General features: G+C 33.4%; 1 protein-coding gene across 5 annotated transcripts in view; it reads right to left on the reverse strand.

Annotated features, from left to right (window-relative positions):
* Positions 1-17557, reverse strand: part of Adck5 (aarF domain containing kinase 5) — a 40502-nt gene that overhangs the window by 18506 nt on the left and 4439 nt on the right. For 3 of the 5 annotated variants that reach the window (XM_072543957.1, XM_072543959.1, XM_072543958.1), the window contains exons 2-5: positions 12224-12434; positions 11020-11380; positions 8497-8787; positions 4641-4806 (exon numbers count right to left, since the gene is read on the reverse strand). In XM_072543957.1, coding sequence (XP_072400058.1) covers positions 4641-4806; positions 8497-8787; positions 11020-11380; positions 12224-12411 — 1006 coding nt within the window. In that variant the 5' untranslated portion in view covers positions 12412-12434. Of the gene's footprint in view, positions 1-4640; positions 4807-8496; positions 8788-11019; positions 11381-12223; positions 12435-12542; positions 12663-17557 lie in introns of those variants that run through there. The other 2 variants (XM_072543955.1, XM_072543956.1) reach the window with 2 other exon arrangements.

Genomic DNA, 17557 nt, shown 5'->3' on the forward strand with positions numbered 1-17557 from the left:
TTTCTGGAAGAAAAAAACCTGCTAACAAAGCTTTAAACAAAAAATTATTCCCATTGTCATTTATAAACAAGGAATTTCACAATATTGAAGAAAGGAAACAACAAAGCACCATATTCAAACCAGAAATGCCCACAAGAAGGGATTTAACGATGACAACAATACCATATAGTATTTTTCATATAAAAATGCGTGCACGTCACAATTTATATAAAGTGACGTCACTTATATTTAAAATTTCCAGAACGTTCCTAACACAGCTAATAATACGAAACCCATACAGAACTGCTCGATCTTTCATAGGCGTCAACATGGTATAATAATCAGAAAAATGTAATCATCATTATATTGGGAAGTTTAGAATTATATTTATTAAATAACCAAAAACATTTGTTATTATTAATATATATTTTATGAAATAACTCGTTTAAGTCTAATATTCCACAAAATAATAATTTTAATTAAATATTTTAGACAATTGTACGCAACTGATACGGGAATACTTCAAATTTTTTGACAGTTCAGTGTGTGGCAAAATTGTTTAAAGTGTTGCCGCTTTTTTGGAGTAAGAATTTTGTTTATGTTTTGATTTCTTACACAATTTGATCATTATATATTATATATTAATAAATGGTATTTATAAATACATATTAAATTTAGATTAATAGCTTTAAAAACTAATTATTGTTGTGTATTGTGATTGTGCTTTGCCAAAACAACTAAATAGTCTGTAGAAAGCTGATAAGCTTTCATATAAGATAGATTATTTTAAACAAGAAATAATGGCGGGACGTTTTTACTATTAATGCTGTAAAAGAGGTAAGTTTAAAATTTAGAATATATAATTTTGTATTAAAATGTTTTCTTATGTATGTTAGTGTGTTGCAGTAGTCTTAAAACTAAGTGTATTTACTGTTATATAATAGTTTGACAAATAGTTGACATTTTAAAAATTCCTCACTTGCTAACTATTCTGATGTTTTGGCATCGCTGTGGGGTTCTGACGTCGTAAATCTTGAATGACGTGCATGCATTTTTATATGAAAAATACCATATATACACTGAGGTTTTGTCCAAAACAAACCTAATAACACACAAGAGGGATAAAATACCGCATCTATAAAATACTTTGTGAATGCAACAATTTTTATGTGGGAGAAACCGCAAGACTACTAAGTACCAGGATAAACGAGCATGAAACGTACATCAAAAACAGAGACTTCAACAAATCACATATATGTAGATATGAAAAGAGAAAAATCAAAGAAGCAGCTCTCATCTTACTTAACGAAGAAAAATGTATATCAAACTCTGGTTGCCAATACAAAAAGAAGAAGTCAGCACTAAGACCATACCAACATTAGGGGATTAATAGAAGTCAGAGACAAATCAGTCATCTACAATTATACATAATACATATGCAACACACAATACATACCCATATAATACACAAACACATAAACACACAAAACAATCAGAATTTGATATCATCTGGAGTTTGATACCAATTAAAAGCATGGCTATATGCCTACAAGATCGAGCCGAAGTAAGTCAATTTGTAAAACAATAACCGCCAAGCAATTTGGTTATAATATTGCTAATGGATACGCTTATTTCTTTATTTTCGTATTTTTTTTTTTCAATAACAATACTTTCTTTAGTATTGTTTTTTTTTATCTTAATCATGTATTCACATATACTTTAACATGCTTGTTTACAAAAAAAAGGTACGAACAAATGACTGAAACTGACGCATGCACACAAAAAAAATTGTAATGAAAAAATTATAGTGAAAAGTTCTATTTAGTATGAATTTAAAATAGTCAATGTCTTTAGGATTCATTTTTTTTTTATTTTTGTAATCATATTCTATCAGATTGGCCCTGAAACTACATTAGTTTGAGGCATCGGTTTCTTTGTCCATAAAAACCACGCGAACAAGATAATAAACATCCAAAGTATATCATCTAGAGTGGCATATCTTATTCTGAAGCTGAACAGTAGATATCAACTCAAAATTATCCAAGTATACGCTCCAACAACAGACCATACAGACGAAAAAATCGAAATATTTTATGACGATATATCTACTGCGCTTAATGACTTTCGTACTCAATTCACAAATTTTATGTGGTGATTTCAACGCAAAAATAGGTGTAAAAGAAACAGAGCTAGAAACATCCTTGGGAAAATTCGGTTCCCCAGAAAGAAATGACCGAGGAGAAACGCTACTAGGATTCCTACTCTAGAATAATTTATTCTATATGAACTGCTTCTTTTACAAAAAGATGCACAGAAGGTGGACCTGGGAAAGTTCAAACGGTAGAACAAGGAACGAAATCGACTACATCATAAGTGACAAAAAACAAATAATTAAAGATGTAACAGTACTCAACAAGTTCACCACAAGCATTAACCACAGAATGATACAAGCGAAAGTCCAAATAAACATAAAAAGAGAAAGGAACATAATGATTAAAAATAAATCTCATGGTATATCACGACACCCCCATTAAATATCAACTAATATTAGGCACATAATAATAAGCTACTACTGCATGAAAGGTTCATTCAGGTGATTCAGAGGAAATATTTAGTGAAGCCTTGGAAAAATGCGAACATGGAATACTTCTAAATGGAGAACGCCTAAACAACATCCGTTATGCAGACGACACCGTTATTTTTGCAGACAGTTTGAACAGTTTACAGCAACTAATAAACAAAGTAAATGAAGTAAGTGAAAGATTTGGACTTCAAGTAAATATAACAAAAACTAAATTTATGATCATCAGCAAAAATAAAGTTAGAGACGCTCAACTACTTATCAATAATACACCAGTGGATCGAGTAAAACAGTATAACTATCTTGGAACAACAGTAAATGAACAATGGGATCACTCACAGGAAATAAAATGTAGAATAGAGAAGGCTAGGAGTGCATTCAATAACATGGCCAAACTCTTTAAAAGCCACAATCTTAATCTGGAGATAAAAGTAAGGCTCCTACGATGTTATATCTTCTCAATATTGTATTACGGAGTTGAATCCTGGACACTAACTGAAGCAATGGAGAAAAAACTTGAAGCCTTCGAGATGTGGCTATACAGGCGAATTCTAAGGATATCATGGACAGACAAGATAACCAACGAGACCGTATTACGAAGAGTGGGCAAAGAAAGAGAGGTGATGTATACCATTAAAAGGAGAAAGTTGGAATATCTCGGACATATAATGAGAAACAGCACTAAATACAGATTACTGAAGGTAATCCTACAGGGTAAAGTATTCGGAAAGCGAGGAATTGGGAGAAGGAGAATATCATGGTTGAAGAACCTGAGGAAATGGTTCTCCACAACAACAACGAATCTATTTAAAGCATCAGTCAATAAAATAATTATAGCCAGAATGATTGCCAATATTCGGAACGAATAGGCACTGAAAGAAGAAGAACTGCATGAAACCTCCGAGAACGATCTTAACGACTTAAATAATTGCATCATAAATGCCTTACAAGAAAGTCACCGAGTACACTGTTCTAAAAGAAAATCAGATAGTAAAATAAGTCCATATACTGAAACGCTGTTGAATCAAAGAAGACAAATGAGAAGTGATAAGAAATCAGACAGCCACACTCTAAGAGCAATGAATAAAACTGTTTCGAATGCAATCAGGAGAGATTTAAGGTAATTTAAAACCGATAATATTAAACGCACTATAGAGGAAAATAACAGCCTAAAAGTTCTACGTAGAAAGCTAACCAATGGAAAATGCGAAATTCATAAATTAAGAAATATTAAATTAAGTTAAGAAATGTTAAATAAATTAGATTTTGTATGTTCGAAGGTTGGCCCAAGAATGAACTTGACCAAAACTAATTTTATGACAAATATGGTCCCCAATAACCATTTTACTATTCAAGAAGAAGTGGTGGAATTAGAGGCTATATATACGTATTTGGGTCATGAAATAAGAATCAGCAAGGATAACTAAACATGCGAAATACAAAGACGAATTACTTTAGCATGGGCAGCCTTTGGAAAACTGCGTGATACTCTAAGCGTTAACATACCAATTAGCTTCAAAATAAAAGTCTTTGACCAATGCGTATTACCGGTCATGACCTATTGGGCGGAAACTATGACTCTAACCGAGACTACAGCTTCGAAATTGAGAGTGGCACAGAGAGGAATGGAACGATCTATGCTGGGAGTGACGTAGCGGGACCGAATAAAAAACGAAGATCTGCGAAGAAGAACGAATATTGCTGATGTAGTGGAACGCATAGCGGAAATGAAATGGAACTGGGCAGGCCATGTAGCGAGAATGCACGACTCACGATGGACGAGCAAAATTACAAATTGGTGGCCAAGAGCAGACAAACGTAGTAGAGGAAGACCACCTACACGTTGGGCTGACGACATCAGGCGTATCACCAAAAATTGGCAACAAAGAGCACAAAATAATAAAAAATGGAGGAGTTTAAGGGAGGTCTATATCCAGCAGTGGACGTGATAAATGAAGGCTGGATGATGATGATGATGATGATGACGATGATCATAATGATGATGATGATGATGAATCATTTAAACACTATTAGCAATATTATACTAAACAATATTAGTATATCATCGAAACAAAATTACCATTTCCAGGATGTGGATCGCCATGAACAAAACCAGTCTGGAATATTTGGTGACCAAAAGCTTCAAATAACTTGTTGTTTAAATCTGTCAACGAATAATTCTCATTTTTCAGATGTTCCACGTCACTTATTTTGTATCCATCTATAAACTCTGTAACCAGTACCCTCTACAATAAAAAAAAGTATAACATGAGTACAATGTATGTATTTTAAGAACTGGTGTACATTGAATAAAAAGCACAAATTTGAGAATATACACTCAGGTGAATCCATCCACGTCTATTTTATAGAGAAAGAGACACATTTTTTGAGATGGCACTTACAAATTGGGTATATATTTAAGGAGGAACAATTAATTGAAATAAGAAACATAATTTATGCACAAAAATTATTGATTTATAAAAACATGGCATTTTTCGAAAATTGAGAAAATGAAAAGTCTGTGTTGATAAAAAACAGTTATCTCATTTGTTATTAATACTTAGGATTTTTTAATGGGGCTGTTATACCACCCTGCATACGTCTTAGAATTATGGGAATTAAATTTTGAATATGAAGTTGGTTCACTTCGTCCCACAGTGTCTAAAGAGCCGCACTAAGCTCAGGCAAGTTGTCTGGGCAGGATAGCCGAACTTGAATTCATCTTCTCAGGGTGTCCCATAGATGGTCGATTGGATTAAAATACTCATGTGTTACAATTAATGTAACATGCTTTATTTTTCGTCAAATTCCATTTCATTTCTTAAAAATATTTCAAATTTATTTTTAAATAGACATTCCATTTTTATAGGAGCAGTAGTCACGTCCAATTTTCGTCGATATAAATTGACAAATATTCTGATTTTTGAATTTAGTTGTGTTTGAACCGACAAGGCGTTGGTAAGTATTGTATTTAGATTATTTTTGTGGTAATAATGAGTTTTGTTTTTCTCTTGTAGAAAAACGCATTTAAGTCCAAGGCGAATGCCTATGTTTTTCATAGTTGCCTTAATGTTATTTTTTCGCCATATAACAAGTTCTAAGTTTTAAACTTGAACTAAACTAAACACCTGAACGAGTTGTTCGTAACCAAATCGACTTCATATGTATAAATAACAGATACATAAATTCAGTATTAGCAGTAAAAACATATCCAGGCGCAGATGTACCAACAGATCACAATATTTTAGTAGGAAAAATAAGACTAAGATTAAAAAGAGTTGCAAGGACGAATAAGCAAACAGTTACTATTGATAGAGAAAAGATGTTAAATGATACTGTAAAACAAGAAATAACTAGTACATTAGAACAAAAAATGAAGTTTACATCAAGCAAAGAGGAAAGTACTGAGGAAAACTGGACGAGAATTAAAGACATCTTAAAGACTGTTCAAGAAACAAAATTGAGTGCGCTAAAAGCAAGAAAAAACAAGGGTGGATGACAGAAGAAATACTGAGACTTATGGATCAAAGAAGAGAAATCAGAAATAAAGGTAAAAACGAATACAAGAGGATCCACGCAATAATCAGGCAGAAGATAAGACACGCGAAAACACAATTTCATAGTAAATAATGTAATGAAATTGAACAATATGAAAAGAAACACGATACATTTCATCTGCACAAGAAATTAAAAGAGGTCGCTGGAAACAAACGGAAACAAGTATCCCAAAGTTTAGAAGACAGAAACGGACACAGAATATTAGACATCAATGAACAGTTAAAAGAATGGGAAATCTACATTTCTGAATTATTTGAAGATGAGAGAGTAGAACACTATACACCGATTGCTATATCAGGTCCATCTATAACAGAAAGTGAGGTTACACGTTCAATACAAACGGCAAAAAATGGAAAAGCACTTGGTACCGATGAAGTAAGTGCTGAAATACTAAAGTTTTTGGGAGAAAATGGAAATAAAGCTCTGTGTAATCTCTTTAACAGAATTTATGACACTGGGATATTACCAACAGATTGGTTAAAGTCGACATTTGTCACAATACCTAAGAAACATCGTCCAAAGACATGCGGTGATTATCGGACAATAAGTCTGATGAGTCACGTTTTGAAGATCTTCCTGCGAGTAATACACAGCAGAATTTACACGCTGTTAGAGGACAGAATTAGCAATACTCAATTTGGGTTTAAGAGTGGCTTGGGTACAAGAGAAGCCTTGTTTAGTATACCGGTGCTAGTACAGAGATGCAGAGGTATAAATCAAAATGTGTACATTTGTGCAATCGATTTTGAAAAGGCTTTTGACAAAGTCCGACATAACAAAATGCTAGAAATATTGGAAACAGCTGGATTGGACGGTAAAGATCTACGAATAATTACAAATCTATACTGGCATCAAGTGGCAAGAATAAAGGCTGAACAAAAACTGTCGGATGAAATAAATATAAAAAGAGGAGTGAGACAAGGCTGTATATTGTCGTCTTTACTTTTTAACTTATATTCGGATTAAATATTTAATGGAGACAACCGAAGGTATTATTGTGAATGGAGTAACCGTCAACAATATTAGATGTGTCAAAATCTAATGAACAAAATAAAACAGAGTTGTGATCAGTATGGATTAAAACTCAACGTTAAGAAAACTAAATATATGATAGTTAGCAAACAAAATTATATACAGGATGACGGTATAAAAGTCGGAGATGCCACACTGGACAGAGTAGAGAAACTCTTGTATCTCGGCAGTAATATCAATGAGAGCTGGGATCCAACCGCAGAAATTAAAAGCCGAATAGAACAAGCCCGAGCTGCCTTTGTAAAAATGAGAAACGTACTTTGCAGTCACGATCTTAGCATTGACCTTAGAGTTCGAATGACATCTTGCTACATCTTTCCTGTCCTGCTGTATGGAGTGGAAGAGTGGACTCTAACTGAGGCTATCCTTAGACGCTTGACAGCCTTTGAGATGTGGGTATACAGACGACTACTGAAAATAAGCTGGGTCGACAGAGTTAGAAATGAGGAAGTCCTTAGACGGCTGAACCAAACAAAACAACTGGTCAATATAATAAAGAAACGTAAGCTGGAATACTTCGGTCACATTAAGAGACACCGTGAAAAATATGAGCTTTTACATCTGATCATTCAGGGAAAGATCCAAGGTAATCGTGATCCTGGTAGAAGAAGAACATCATGGCTGAAAAATCTAAGGCAATGGTATGGAAAATCAACTACATCGTTATTTAGAGCTGCTGTCAATAAAGTCACGATAGCGAATATGGTAGCCAACATGATATCCAACGATCGATAACGCTCATGGAACTAGAAGAAGAAGAAGTTTTAAAATTGACAATAAATGGGAAAGCTGGAGTGCCCCAGGGCTCAATTCTTACTCCAATATTATACACAGTCTACAATAGTGACATCCCCGCCCACAGCATAGATTGGAGATCCTACTACTGTATGCTGATGACACTGCTCTCCTCATGTCGGGATCACACAGAGAGCGTGGACAATTGTCTGTATTCGAAAGAGTGCAAAACTATATAGACAGAGTCATTAGTTGGTGCAATAAATGGAGGGTGACCATAAATCCCTCCAAAACACAACTAATTTTATTTAAATCTTCAAATTGTCGCGATGTCCGAGACCAAATAGCTCTGTTAGAAGAGGACCTTATTCTCAGAAACTCGGTTTCCTATTTGGGAGTCCATTTTACAAGGACTCTTAGTATCAAAACAATTTTCTTATGAACCTAAACCCAAGAAAATCCACTAATATATATATATATATATATATATATATATATATATATATATATATATAAGGTTTAATGTTTAACCCTAAGTCTACAATTTACAAACCTAGCCCTAATTCATAAATACATTTCATAATAATAAAATAACTGTTATTATACTGTACCAAACTTGTGTAATCCCAATAAATTTTAGGCACATGAACATATTTTAAATGTTGTAGATCTCTCGCACATCTTTCTCCGTTTAAACCTTCATTGATGAAGTCTAATTCTTGTTTCAACGCATTTTCCATGTCGTTGATTATCCATGAGAAGTCAAATTTTGGATGTAAAATTCCAGCAATTCTTAATAGCATTTTTATGGTTACAACGTCACTAGTGAATCGTTGCTGAAGGTCTATGTACTGGACCTTTACAGCTACCGGATCGCCTTCTTTCGTTACAGCTTTGTACACCTAAAAATATAATAAAGAAAATTAACTGTGAGATAGACATATATTCTTATCTATATATAGTTGAGTATCAAAAATGTAGACACTAAATTCCTGGAAATGGTGATGACCATTCTGAGTAAAAATATTCTTGGACTTCCAGTGGCGTACAAATTTTTTTTAAGTAGTAACGCTACTTGCACTTAAGAATTTTTACAAATTATATGTACTACTATTCTCCCCCTTCTTCTTCTTCGCATGCCATATCAGAACTTCGTTGTGAAGTTTCCCAGCCGCAAATGGACTTCTAATATTCCATGTGCACATTCTAAAATTAGATTTCTTTATTTTTAGGATTTGTTCACGAGGTTTTCGCATGTTTACGACCTGAGAGGTCTCGTGGTATAAATATGTTTCTCGTCTCCTGCTGAATCTTGGCCTCCGCTTTCCATGATTAGTAAAGGTTTGCAATTGCACTGTCAATTCTATGGTGATTTTCCTGGGGGTGCTCTATGAGCAGTTAATGCAGTGGTTCCCCTTTGCCTTCTGCATTCTCCCTCTAGCGCTAAGAAATTTCTAAACAAATATGTGGGATCGGCCATAATGCAACATAATAATAATTTAGACATAGGATTATATGGACTAACAAAAAAGCAAAATATCCACATAGTATGCCCAAATTAAATAAAATAATTATTTGAATAAAGTGTCTACAAGAAGTGTTCGCAGAATTCTAAAACAATTCAAACAACGTGAAGGCAAGTCGCGTTTGGTGAAAAAATTGAAAGTACGCCCAAAAAGTCATTATATGTTCGCGTCTCAAACCAAACACTTCCTCGCCAACACAACAGTGTAATCTCAGTAGTTTTGCAACTTATACTCGTACTACATAAAACTCTTTTGTATAGCAGAAAAATAAAGAATAAAGTTAATTTTAGTTAAATACGATTTCTAACAAAGTATTTTTGTAATTTTGCTACAAAAAATAAACTGCTTTAAACTCATCAAACATTACTTACTACCAATTCGACTTAGAAATTGTTTCGACGAAGGATTCTTCAATCAAAGTCTCATATTCAGCCAGTTCCAACCTCTGGCTCTCTACCTATGTTGTAGAAGAGAGAACTCACAACAACCAGTTTATAAAAAGAAGACAACTCGGCTGGTTAGGACACAATCATAGAATGAACAGTAACATGCCTGTTAAATGTATATGGGAAGCAGGAACTTCAAAAAAGATCGCAAAGAACTTTTAGCCAAGAATCGCATAAGTGCCCAATACTCCACAAGGAGGAATGGAACTAAAGAGAGAGTTAACTTCCGATATAACCGGAAGTGGTAGGAAGCTGTAAATATTTTGGAATAATTGGGCATATCCAAAAACCCCATATCCTAAATTTTCAGATATTTAATAATATGTCAAGTTTCTCTAAAACGTCTAATTAGGATCACCACTGTATATATGTAAAGATTGAATCTAATTTTGCTGTTAAAAAATTATTTGTTTGTGTTTGTATTGAACCATTTTGACAATACTACGAGTAGTATTGCTTTGCTACAATCTCTATCATACTAAGCAATGTGTCTCATTTGTTTTTTTATTGGTACCACCAATTGAGCCATGTCCTGTTTTACATATTTTATTTGCATCTATCTGTCTTCCATATCGTCCATTGGTCTTTGGCTTGCTCGCCCTTCTACTTTTGACTTCTAAATGTATTTCTTATTTCTTCCTTTACAGCTCTCATTGCAGTTTTTACAAGTATGTGATCAATTTGATTTATTTTATGACTCACCGGGGACATCCAACATATCTTTATGGAAATCTTGACTATGTAAGGTTCTTAGATAGACTATGTCTCAGGGCCAGCAACCCCAGTTTATGAGTTTTAATTTTCCATGAAGTAAATATGTTTAAAATTTTAACATCCTGTAAAATTATCAGCAACAATGTAATATAAAACCAATTTAATAACATTTAAAGGGTTTTTACATAGATATTTAGTGGATTCACAAATGTATACCTAGTAGCAGCACTGATGATGGAATAGTCATTCCGAAAACGTTCTGTGATGAAGCCCAAAACGGTTTTTTTAAAATAAATATACCTTTTTATAATCATAATTAAAATTTTTGTAATTTAAAGCCTCAAATAAAGAATTGATCATGCTATCTGATTTATTTAAAAAATATATATATTCGAAAAATTATATTGAATAATTTTTAATTATTTTAGTGTTGAATGGTGAGACATACCTGGGCAATGCTAGCAGCAGCAATAGGTTCCTTATCAATACTTTCAAACAACTCTTCAGGATCCTTTCCAAAATCCTTTTGAAAGATCTTTTGTAATTCCCCTTCTTCTCTCTTTAAACATTTATCTTGAAGACACCTTAATGTTTCTATGTATTCTTCAGGAAGTATATGACCCATTGAACATAACCCTTGTCCTAGTTTTATATAAGATCCGCCATTGACTAGACAACCACGTAGAATTCTCTCAGCAGACCGCTGATGAATTCGGCTCATCATAAATTTGTAATTTGTGCATGATTCATCCAATCCCATCGAGGAAAAGTAGTAGTCTAGTGATATCCATAATCCGATTTTTATAGATCTATAAGGAGAAATCAAAATAAGCAAATTTCATTATGAGGAAGCAAATAGTGGAAAAATATTATTACTGCAGAAACATAATAATAATTAATTTTGAATGTTTTATTTTAAATTTGAAATTAATGGCTTTTACAAGAAACCACATCGATCAGATGCTAAAAACTGTGGAAACTTTCTCTAATATCAGTATGCACTTTGGACTAGACAAGTGCAAAGTTCTACATATACTCAGAGGAACTGTTCAATCTGGAGATTATGATCACAGTATAAATAACAACTATAAATAACATCTATACTGTGTTATGATATATAAAATGGACAAACATGAGGTTATGGGCGAACAAATATGTACAAATATCTTGCAATTGACTATAAACAAATGAAAACTGATTTAATGCCAGAATTCATATGAAGATCAAGACATCCTTCATATCTTAATAGTAAAAATTTGTATCTACTTTGGATCAACTTTGCATTGCCTCCTAATGTTTTCATTTATTTTCGTATTTGCAAGAAATATTATAACTATCATAAGTTATCTCATAAATATATTATGAGATGTAGTGAGATCATATACCAGAAAGGAATAACTTTGTGAAATAATTTACTTCAAAGATCAGTTGTTAAGTCAACACACATGGAAAACTAATTTAAAATAATAGTTATAAAAGAGTTTTATTTCACTAAAAGTTTTTCAGCAGCATGCACAGTTTTATATACATATTCATAGTAAATTCCTACACAAGAAAGTAATGAAAAAGGAACAATCTGTTTAATATAGTCTGGGCAAAAATAAAATAAATGTGACAATGTGGGAAAAAACAAAAGATCTAATTATTATTACCTTAAAAATCTTAATGCTCCATTAGCTTTATTAATAACAGTGTTGTCTTCAGAACAATTTGATAAAACTGGGGTTGAAGCCAATGTAGCTATACCACCAACTACACCTACACCAGTATATTTAATTGCTTTATATGTCTTCTTTTGACTAAGACCTCGAAAGAGGAATCTTCTTAGAGCTTTTGACATTGTGCAAGATGTTATAGCACAGTCTGCAACAAAAACATATCTGATATAGAGGAAAACAAAACATATACAACGCAATGAAAGTCATTGAATGTAAATAAAATTAAGAAATAAAAAAATTACAACAAACATACCAAATACCAAGTTCAACCGTGCAGTTACTTGTTGCACATGTTACTTGTTAAATGACAATCAATCAGCTGTTATCATGACATTTTGTTGTAATGTTGGTTGTCTGCTTCTAAATATGTATATTTGTTTAACATTCTAATTAAATATACAAATAAATCATTAAATACAATTTAATCATTAAATAGAGTAGGTATAATACGATCGACTGATTACAAATATAATTATATATTCCTTCAATTTATAAACTGTTTGCGAAATCTTACCAATTTTGCAGTATTTTGCAGATTTTTAGAATAATTTGTAGTTTAATGTAAACAAATGTTCATAGATGCCGCAACTACCTTGAATAAGGAATATTATTATAAGGAATTATGAAAACAAAATTTTTTTTATCTTTGATTATTATTAAAGTTTTAAAAGAAATTATTCTAAAATTTTAAAATATATGTACTTTGTAGGTGAAAAATACCTAATTTAAAACGCACAATGAACAATTTAGCGATTGGTTATTCTAAATTTCGTTACGATTAATTTCACTTTATAGTAAGTACATACTCTCTAACTCGAAGTTAGAAAGATTAATTACCTAATATTAATTTAGTTATTCTATCTGCTATTCCTTGAACATTTTTTTTTATTTTTTTTTTATTGTTCACTAAATTTCTACTTATTTATTAAATTTTCTGGGCAAGCACATCCGCGTAACTTACGTTATGTTTTGGTTCTTTGCTTTAGTTTTTTTTTTTAACCAGTGTAAGTACTTAACCCACAAGTATTGTCAACATGAACGTCACCTCGACATGAAAACTTTAATCCCACGTGAAAAATTTGACGTTATCAATGCAGTTAAGAATGGCATGAAAAATGATGTGGAAGAATCTGGATTACCAGTAAGCAGTTTATTGACAATAAATATTATTAATCAAACAGTCATTTTTATTGCAAAAGACAACGAAAAGCTAAGTTCGCTGATTTATTAAAATGCTTGTTGACTTGGTTTTGCACGTAATTGGGATAGTAAACAAGGCTTGAAGAAATGTATCTGGATGTGTCGCTAATTATAGTGTATAAGTGTTGTTGAAGGCAATGCGAAGAAAATGTTGGTGAAATGCAATTTGGATTCCGCAATTCCATGGATACACGTGAAGCACTTTTCACCTTACAAGTCCTACTTCAGAGATGCCGTGATGTCTAAAATTTGTTTTATTGACTACGCCAAGGCATCTGACCGTTGCCAGCACTAGAAGATGTTCGCCGCCCTACGAAGAGTAAGATTGGATGATAAGGACATTCGGATCATCATGAATTTATACTGGAACATATATACAAGGTCGAAGACCAGCTGACCGACTAAGTGAAGATCATGTGAGGAGTAAGGCAAGGCTGTGTACTCTCGTTGACTCTTTTCAATATATACTCTAAGGAAATTTTTACTGAAGCCCTCACAAAACTATCACATTGTGAATACATCAATAATATCCGCTACGCCAATGACACTGTGTTACTAGCAACCAGCCTAAATGATCTACAAGCCTTACTAGTAAGAACTGTAAGCGTAACATACGGACTAGACCTTAATATTAAGAAAACTAAATTCATGGTTGTCAGCGGTGCAAATTTAGATGAGTCCAGAGTCCCAGAGTCCATAATCCAGAGAGTCGACAGATTACCTCGGAACTACTCTTAACTCACAATGGGACTACGTTCAAGAGATTAGATCCAGAATTGAAATGGCACGGTCTACATTTATCAAGTTAAGATCCCAGCTGTGCTGCAGTGATCTCAGTTTGGGAACTAAGATGCAGATAGTGAGGTTCTAAATTCTTCCAGTGTTACTATATGGAGTTGAAGCCTGGACACTCACGCAAGCCACAGAAAAGCGGATTGAAGCCTTCGTGATGTGAATCTACAGGAGGATACTAAAAATATCGTATGTGGACCATGTCACCAACGTTGAGGTACAGCGCATGAGAAAAGAAAAAGAAGTGCTTAATTTAGTGAAACAACGTAAGCTTGAGTATCTCGGGCACGTGATGCGGAACGAAGAAAAATATCGAATTCTTTAACTCGTTATGTAGGGTAAAGTATTTGCAGGAGAGGACCGGGACGCCGTCGTATCTCGTGGTTGAAAAATCTCCGACAATGGTTTGGGATGACATCCGCGGAGCTGTTTCGGAGAGCAGTCAACAAAACCATGATAGCCTTGATGATCGCCAACATCCGGACCGGATAAGGCACAGAAGAAGAAGAAGAAGAAGAAGTGTTTTTAAAGCATGTGATAAACTTCAAATTTGTAGATGATCAATTTGAAGATTATGTTATTTGTGATGATACACTAGCAACTACTGATACACTCCAGGTGCTGAAATGAATAACTTGACGCAGAGGACGAAGATCTATCATATTGTCAGCCAGTAGTATCAAAAAACAGAGGATTTATGAAGTTACTGCGAAACTATATTAGAAGCTTAAAGAGGAAGCTTAGAAGATTAAAATATGAAGCATTTGATTTATTGTACAAAGCTGAAATTGTACAATAGGTCTACTAGTTTCCGCTTCCTCCTGCGATTCTATTATTTTTAAGTTCTTTTATTAATTACTTCTTCTGCCCCATCTACTGACGAGTCTCGTCTTTTTGTTCTTGGTCATTTTGTTGTATTCATTATTATTATTTCTATTGTTGGTATTTATTACTCGTCGTTTTAAATCTTCAAAATGTTTTTTCTTCTGTTTGGTTTATCCGTTATTTCTCCCAAATGTAACTCTTCTTTATATCTAAAAAAAAATGGGTAACTCTTTGGTGTTTCCCTTGGTTTTTTAACTAGTTTGAACTTCTTCGTTTCTAACTACTTTTCAGTTGCTTTCTCTTTTTTGTCTACATATTCCTTTTGCTTCTTTGTTTTTAGCATCACAATCTGTTTTATTTTTGTTTGATTTATTTTTTGATTTTTTGTATTTTTACTTTATTTCTCTTTGCCCACAGTCTTCATGAATCCAATCTTCCTTCTTCTTAATTTCAACTCAAAACTGCTACAAAAACAAATTAAATAACATAAGCATATTTACCGGTAGCATAAGCATATATTGACAATGCTACTTTTATCGGAGAACCTGTTGATCATTTCCAAGATTTCTTCGACATTGACTTTTGAATTTGATTACCCATCAATAAAATTTATTATGTATTTAACTAAACCCAAATTTCTGGGGTTAACTGCAAAAGAACTGGATTTATCTATAGGTTCGGCGTTTTTATGTCTCTAACGAAATTACCAAAATCTAGTTTGTATACTGGAATTACCAATTTGCTGTTAACTTTAATTCGTGAGTCAAGATAGAGGGGAAACAATAAAAATTATATACACTTTTCTGATAACACTAAAATTGTAAATGGAGATATAAAATATATATATTGGCTAGTTCCAATGATAACCTACAATTTTGAGATATATACCACAGTATAGACAACAATAGTTGTTGTTATTTATACTGTGTTGTTATTTATACTGTGTATATACTAACAGTTTCCCTTACTCCTAGAGATGTGCTCACACCAAATAGGTAGACATGGCTCTCAATGAGACCTGCAAGAGAGTGACGGGATGCATGAAACCAATACCACTTACAAATCTCAACAAAGCAGCAGGTTTTGCAGATCCCACACCTCGCAGAAGAGCAGCAGAACATGTAGAGAAGTTTAAATAAATCGCAAATGAGCTGGTATGGATGGGCAAAGAATGGCTGAAAATAGATGACCAACAAATACAGAAACATAGACTCCGCCCACTAGAAGAAAACTAGGTAGATCAATACGGTCATGGAGAGAAGATGTCGAAGATGCAATGACCACCAGAGATTTAAAAACTGAAGATTGCTTCGACAGAAAACGCTGGAAATTAGGATGACTCGCCTATTATATTATATAGAAAAGAATTTAAACCAAAACCTAACATACTCAACGATAAGGATAGCAAGTTGCTTACCAGCAATGAGGATACCAACACAACTAGAAGTCGTAAACGAGAAATTTATAAAGCCCCCACAGCAGATAAGTAAAATGGCTAGATAAAAAATTCGTTAATAACCCGGCTAAAACTTAACCATGGCCTCTTTCCAGAGCATCTACATAGGATTGGAATCTATGAAACTCCTTTCTGTCCTTGTGATGGTAAATCTGTCGGAGATTTGAACCACTTATTTTTCGATTGTCCTAATCATAGGGAACAGACTCGAAGCCTATATTTAGGTTTACTTGATCTCAATATTAGCCTACCAGTTAACATCAGCAATCTTTTATCTTATTCTGACAAATCTATATATAATATTCTAATCAAGTTTATAAACGATTCTAAAATAAAAATTTAAACATCCTTATAACAATTTTCTGTGGTAAAAAGATTTTTTGTCTAATGCCATCTCTCTCTCTCTCACACACACACACAAAAATTTAAAAACAACAAATGTCTAGGCAGTAATGGAATTCCAATAGTTGTTTAAACACTGGCGACAACAGATGACTGACACGATAATATCTGACCAGAAGAAGAAGTGCCAGAAGACTGGAGCATTGTTTGATATTATGTCCATTACACAAAAAAGGAGCCCAACTGGAATGCGATAACTACCGACTGAGAAGTAACCCTTCTGAACTTCACCTGTCAAATATTTTCAAACATCTTGTATGACAGATTGAAGCCCTAAATCGAAGCCTGTCTGGGAAAATATTAGGCATATTTCTGGCCGTGCCGCTAGACCATTAACCAGATTTTCACTTTCCACCAGGTTCTTAAAGAAGCTCAAGAGTTCAAAATTGATTTCTCCTTCTTCCTCTTAATATGTAGACATGATGTCTGTTTTTCAATGTACCTCCAGTAACTTGCTCCATCGTTTCCCTGGTCTTCCTACTGATCGTCTTCCTATTGGAGAACCGTCTCTTGCCGTCTTTACTACTCTATTTGTTGTCATTCGGCTTATATGATCATTCCATTTTACTCTTCTATTTCTTACCCAGTCCTTG

Source organism: Diabrotica undecimpunctata, chromosome 9 (assembly GCF_040954645.1).
Source record: "Diabrotica undecimpunctata isolate CICGRU chromosome 9, icDiaUnde3, whole genome shotgun sequence".
Lineage (NCBI taxonomy): Eukaryota > Metazoa > Arthropoda > Insecta > Coleoptera > Chrysomelidae > Diabrotica > Diabrotica undecimpunctata.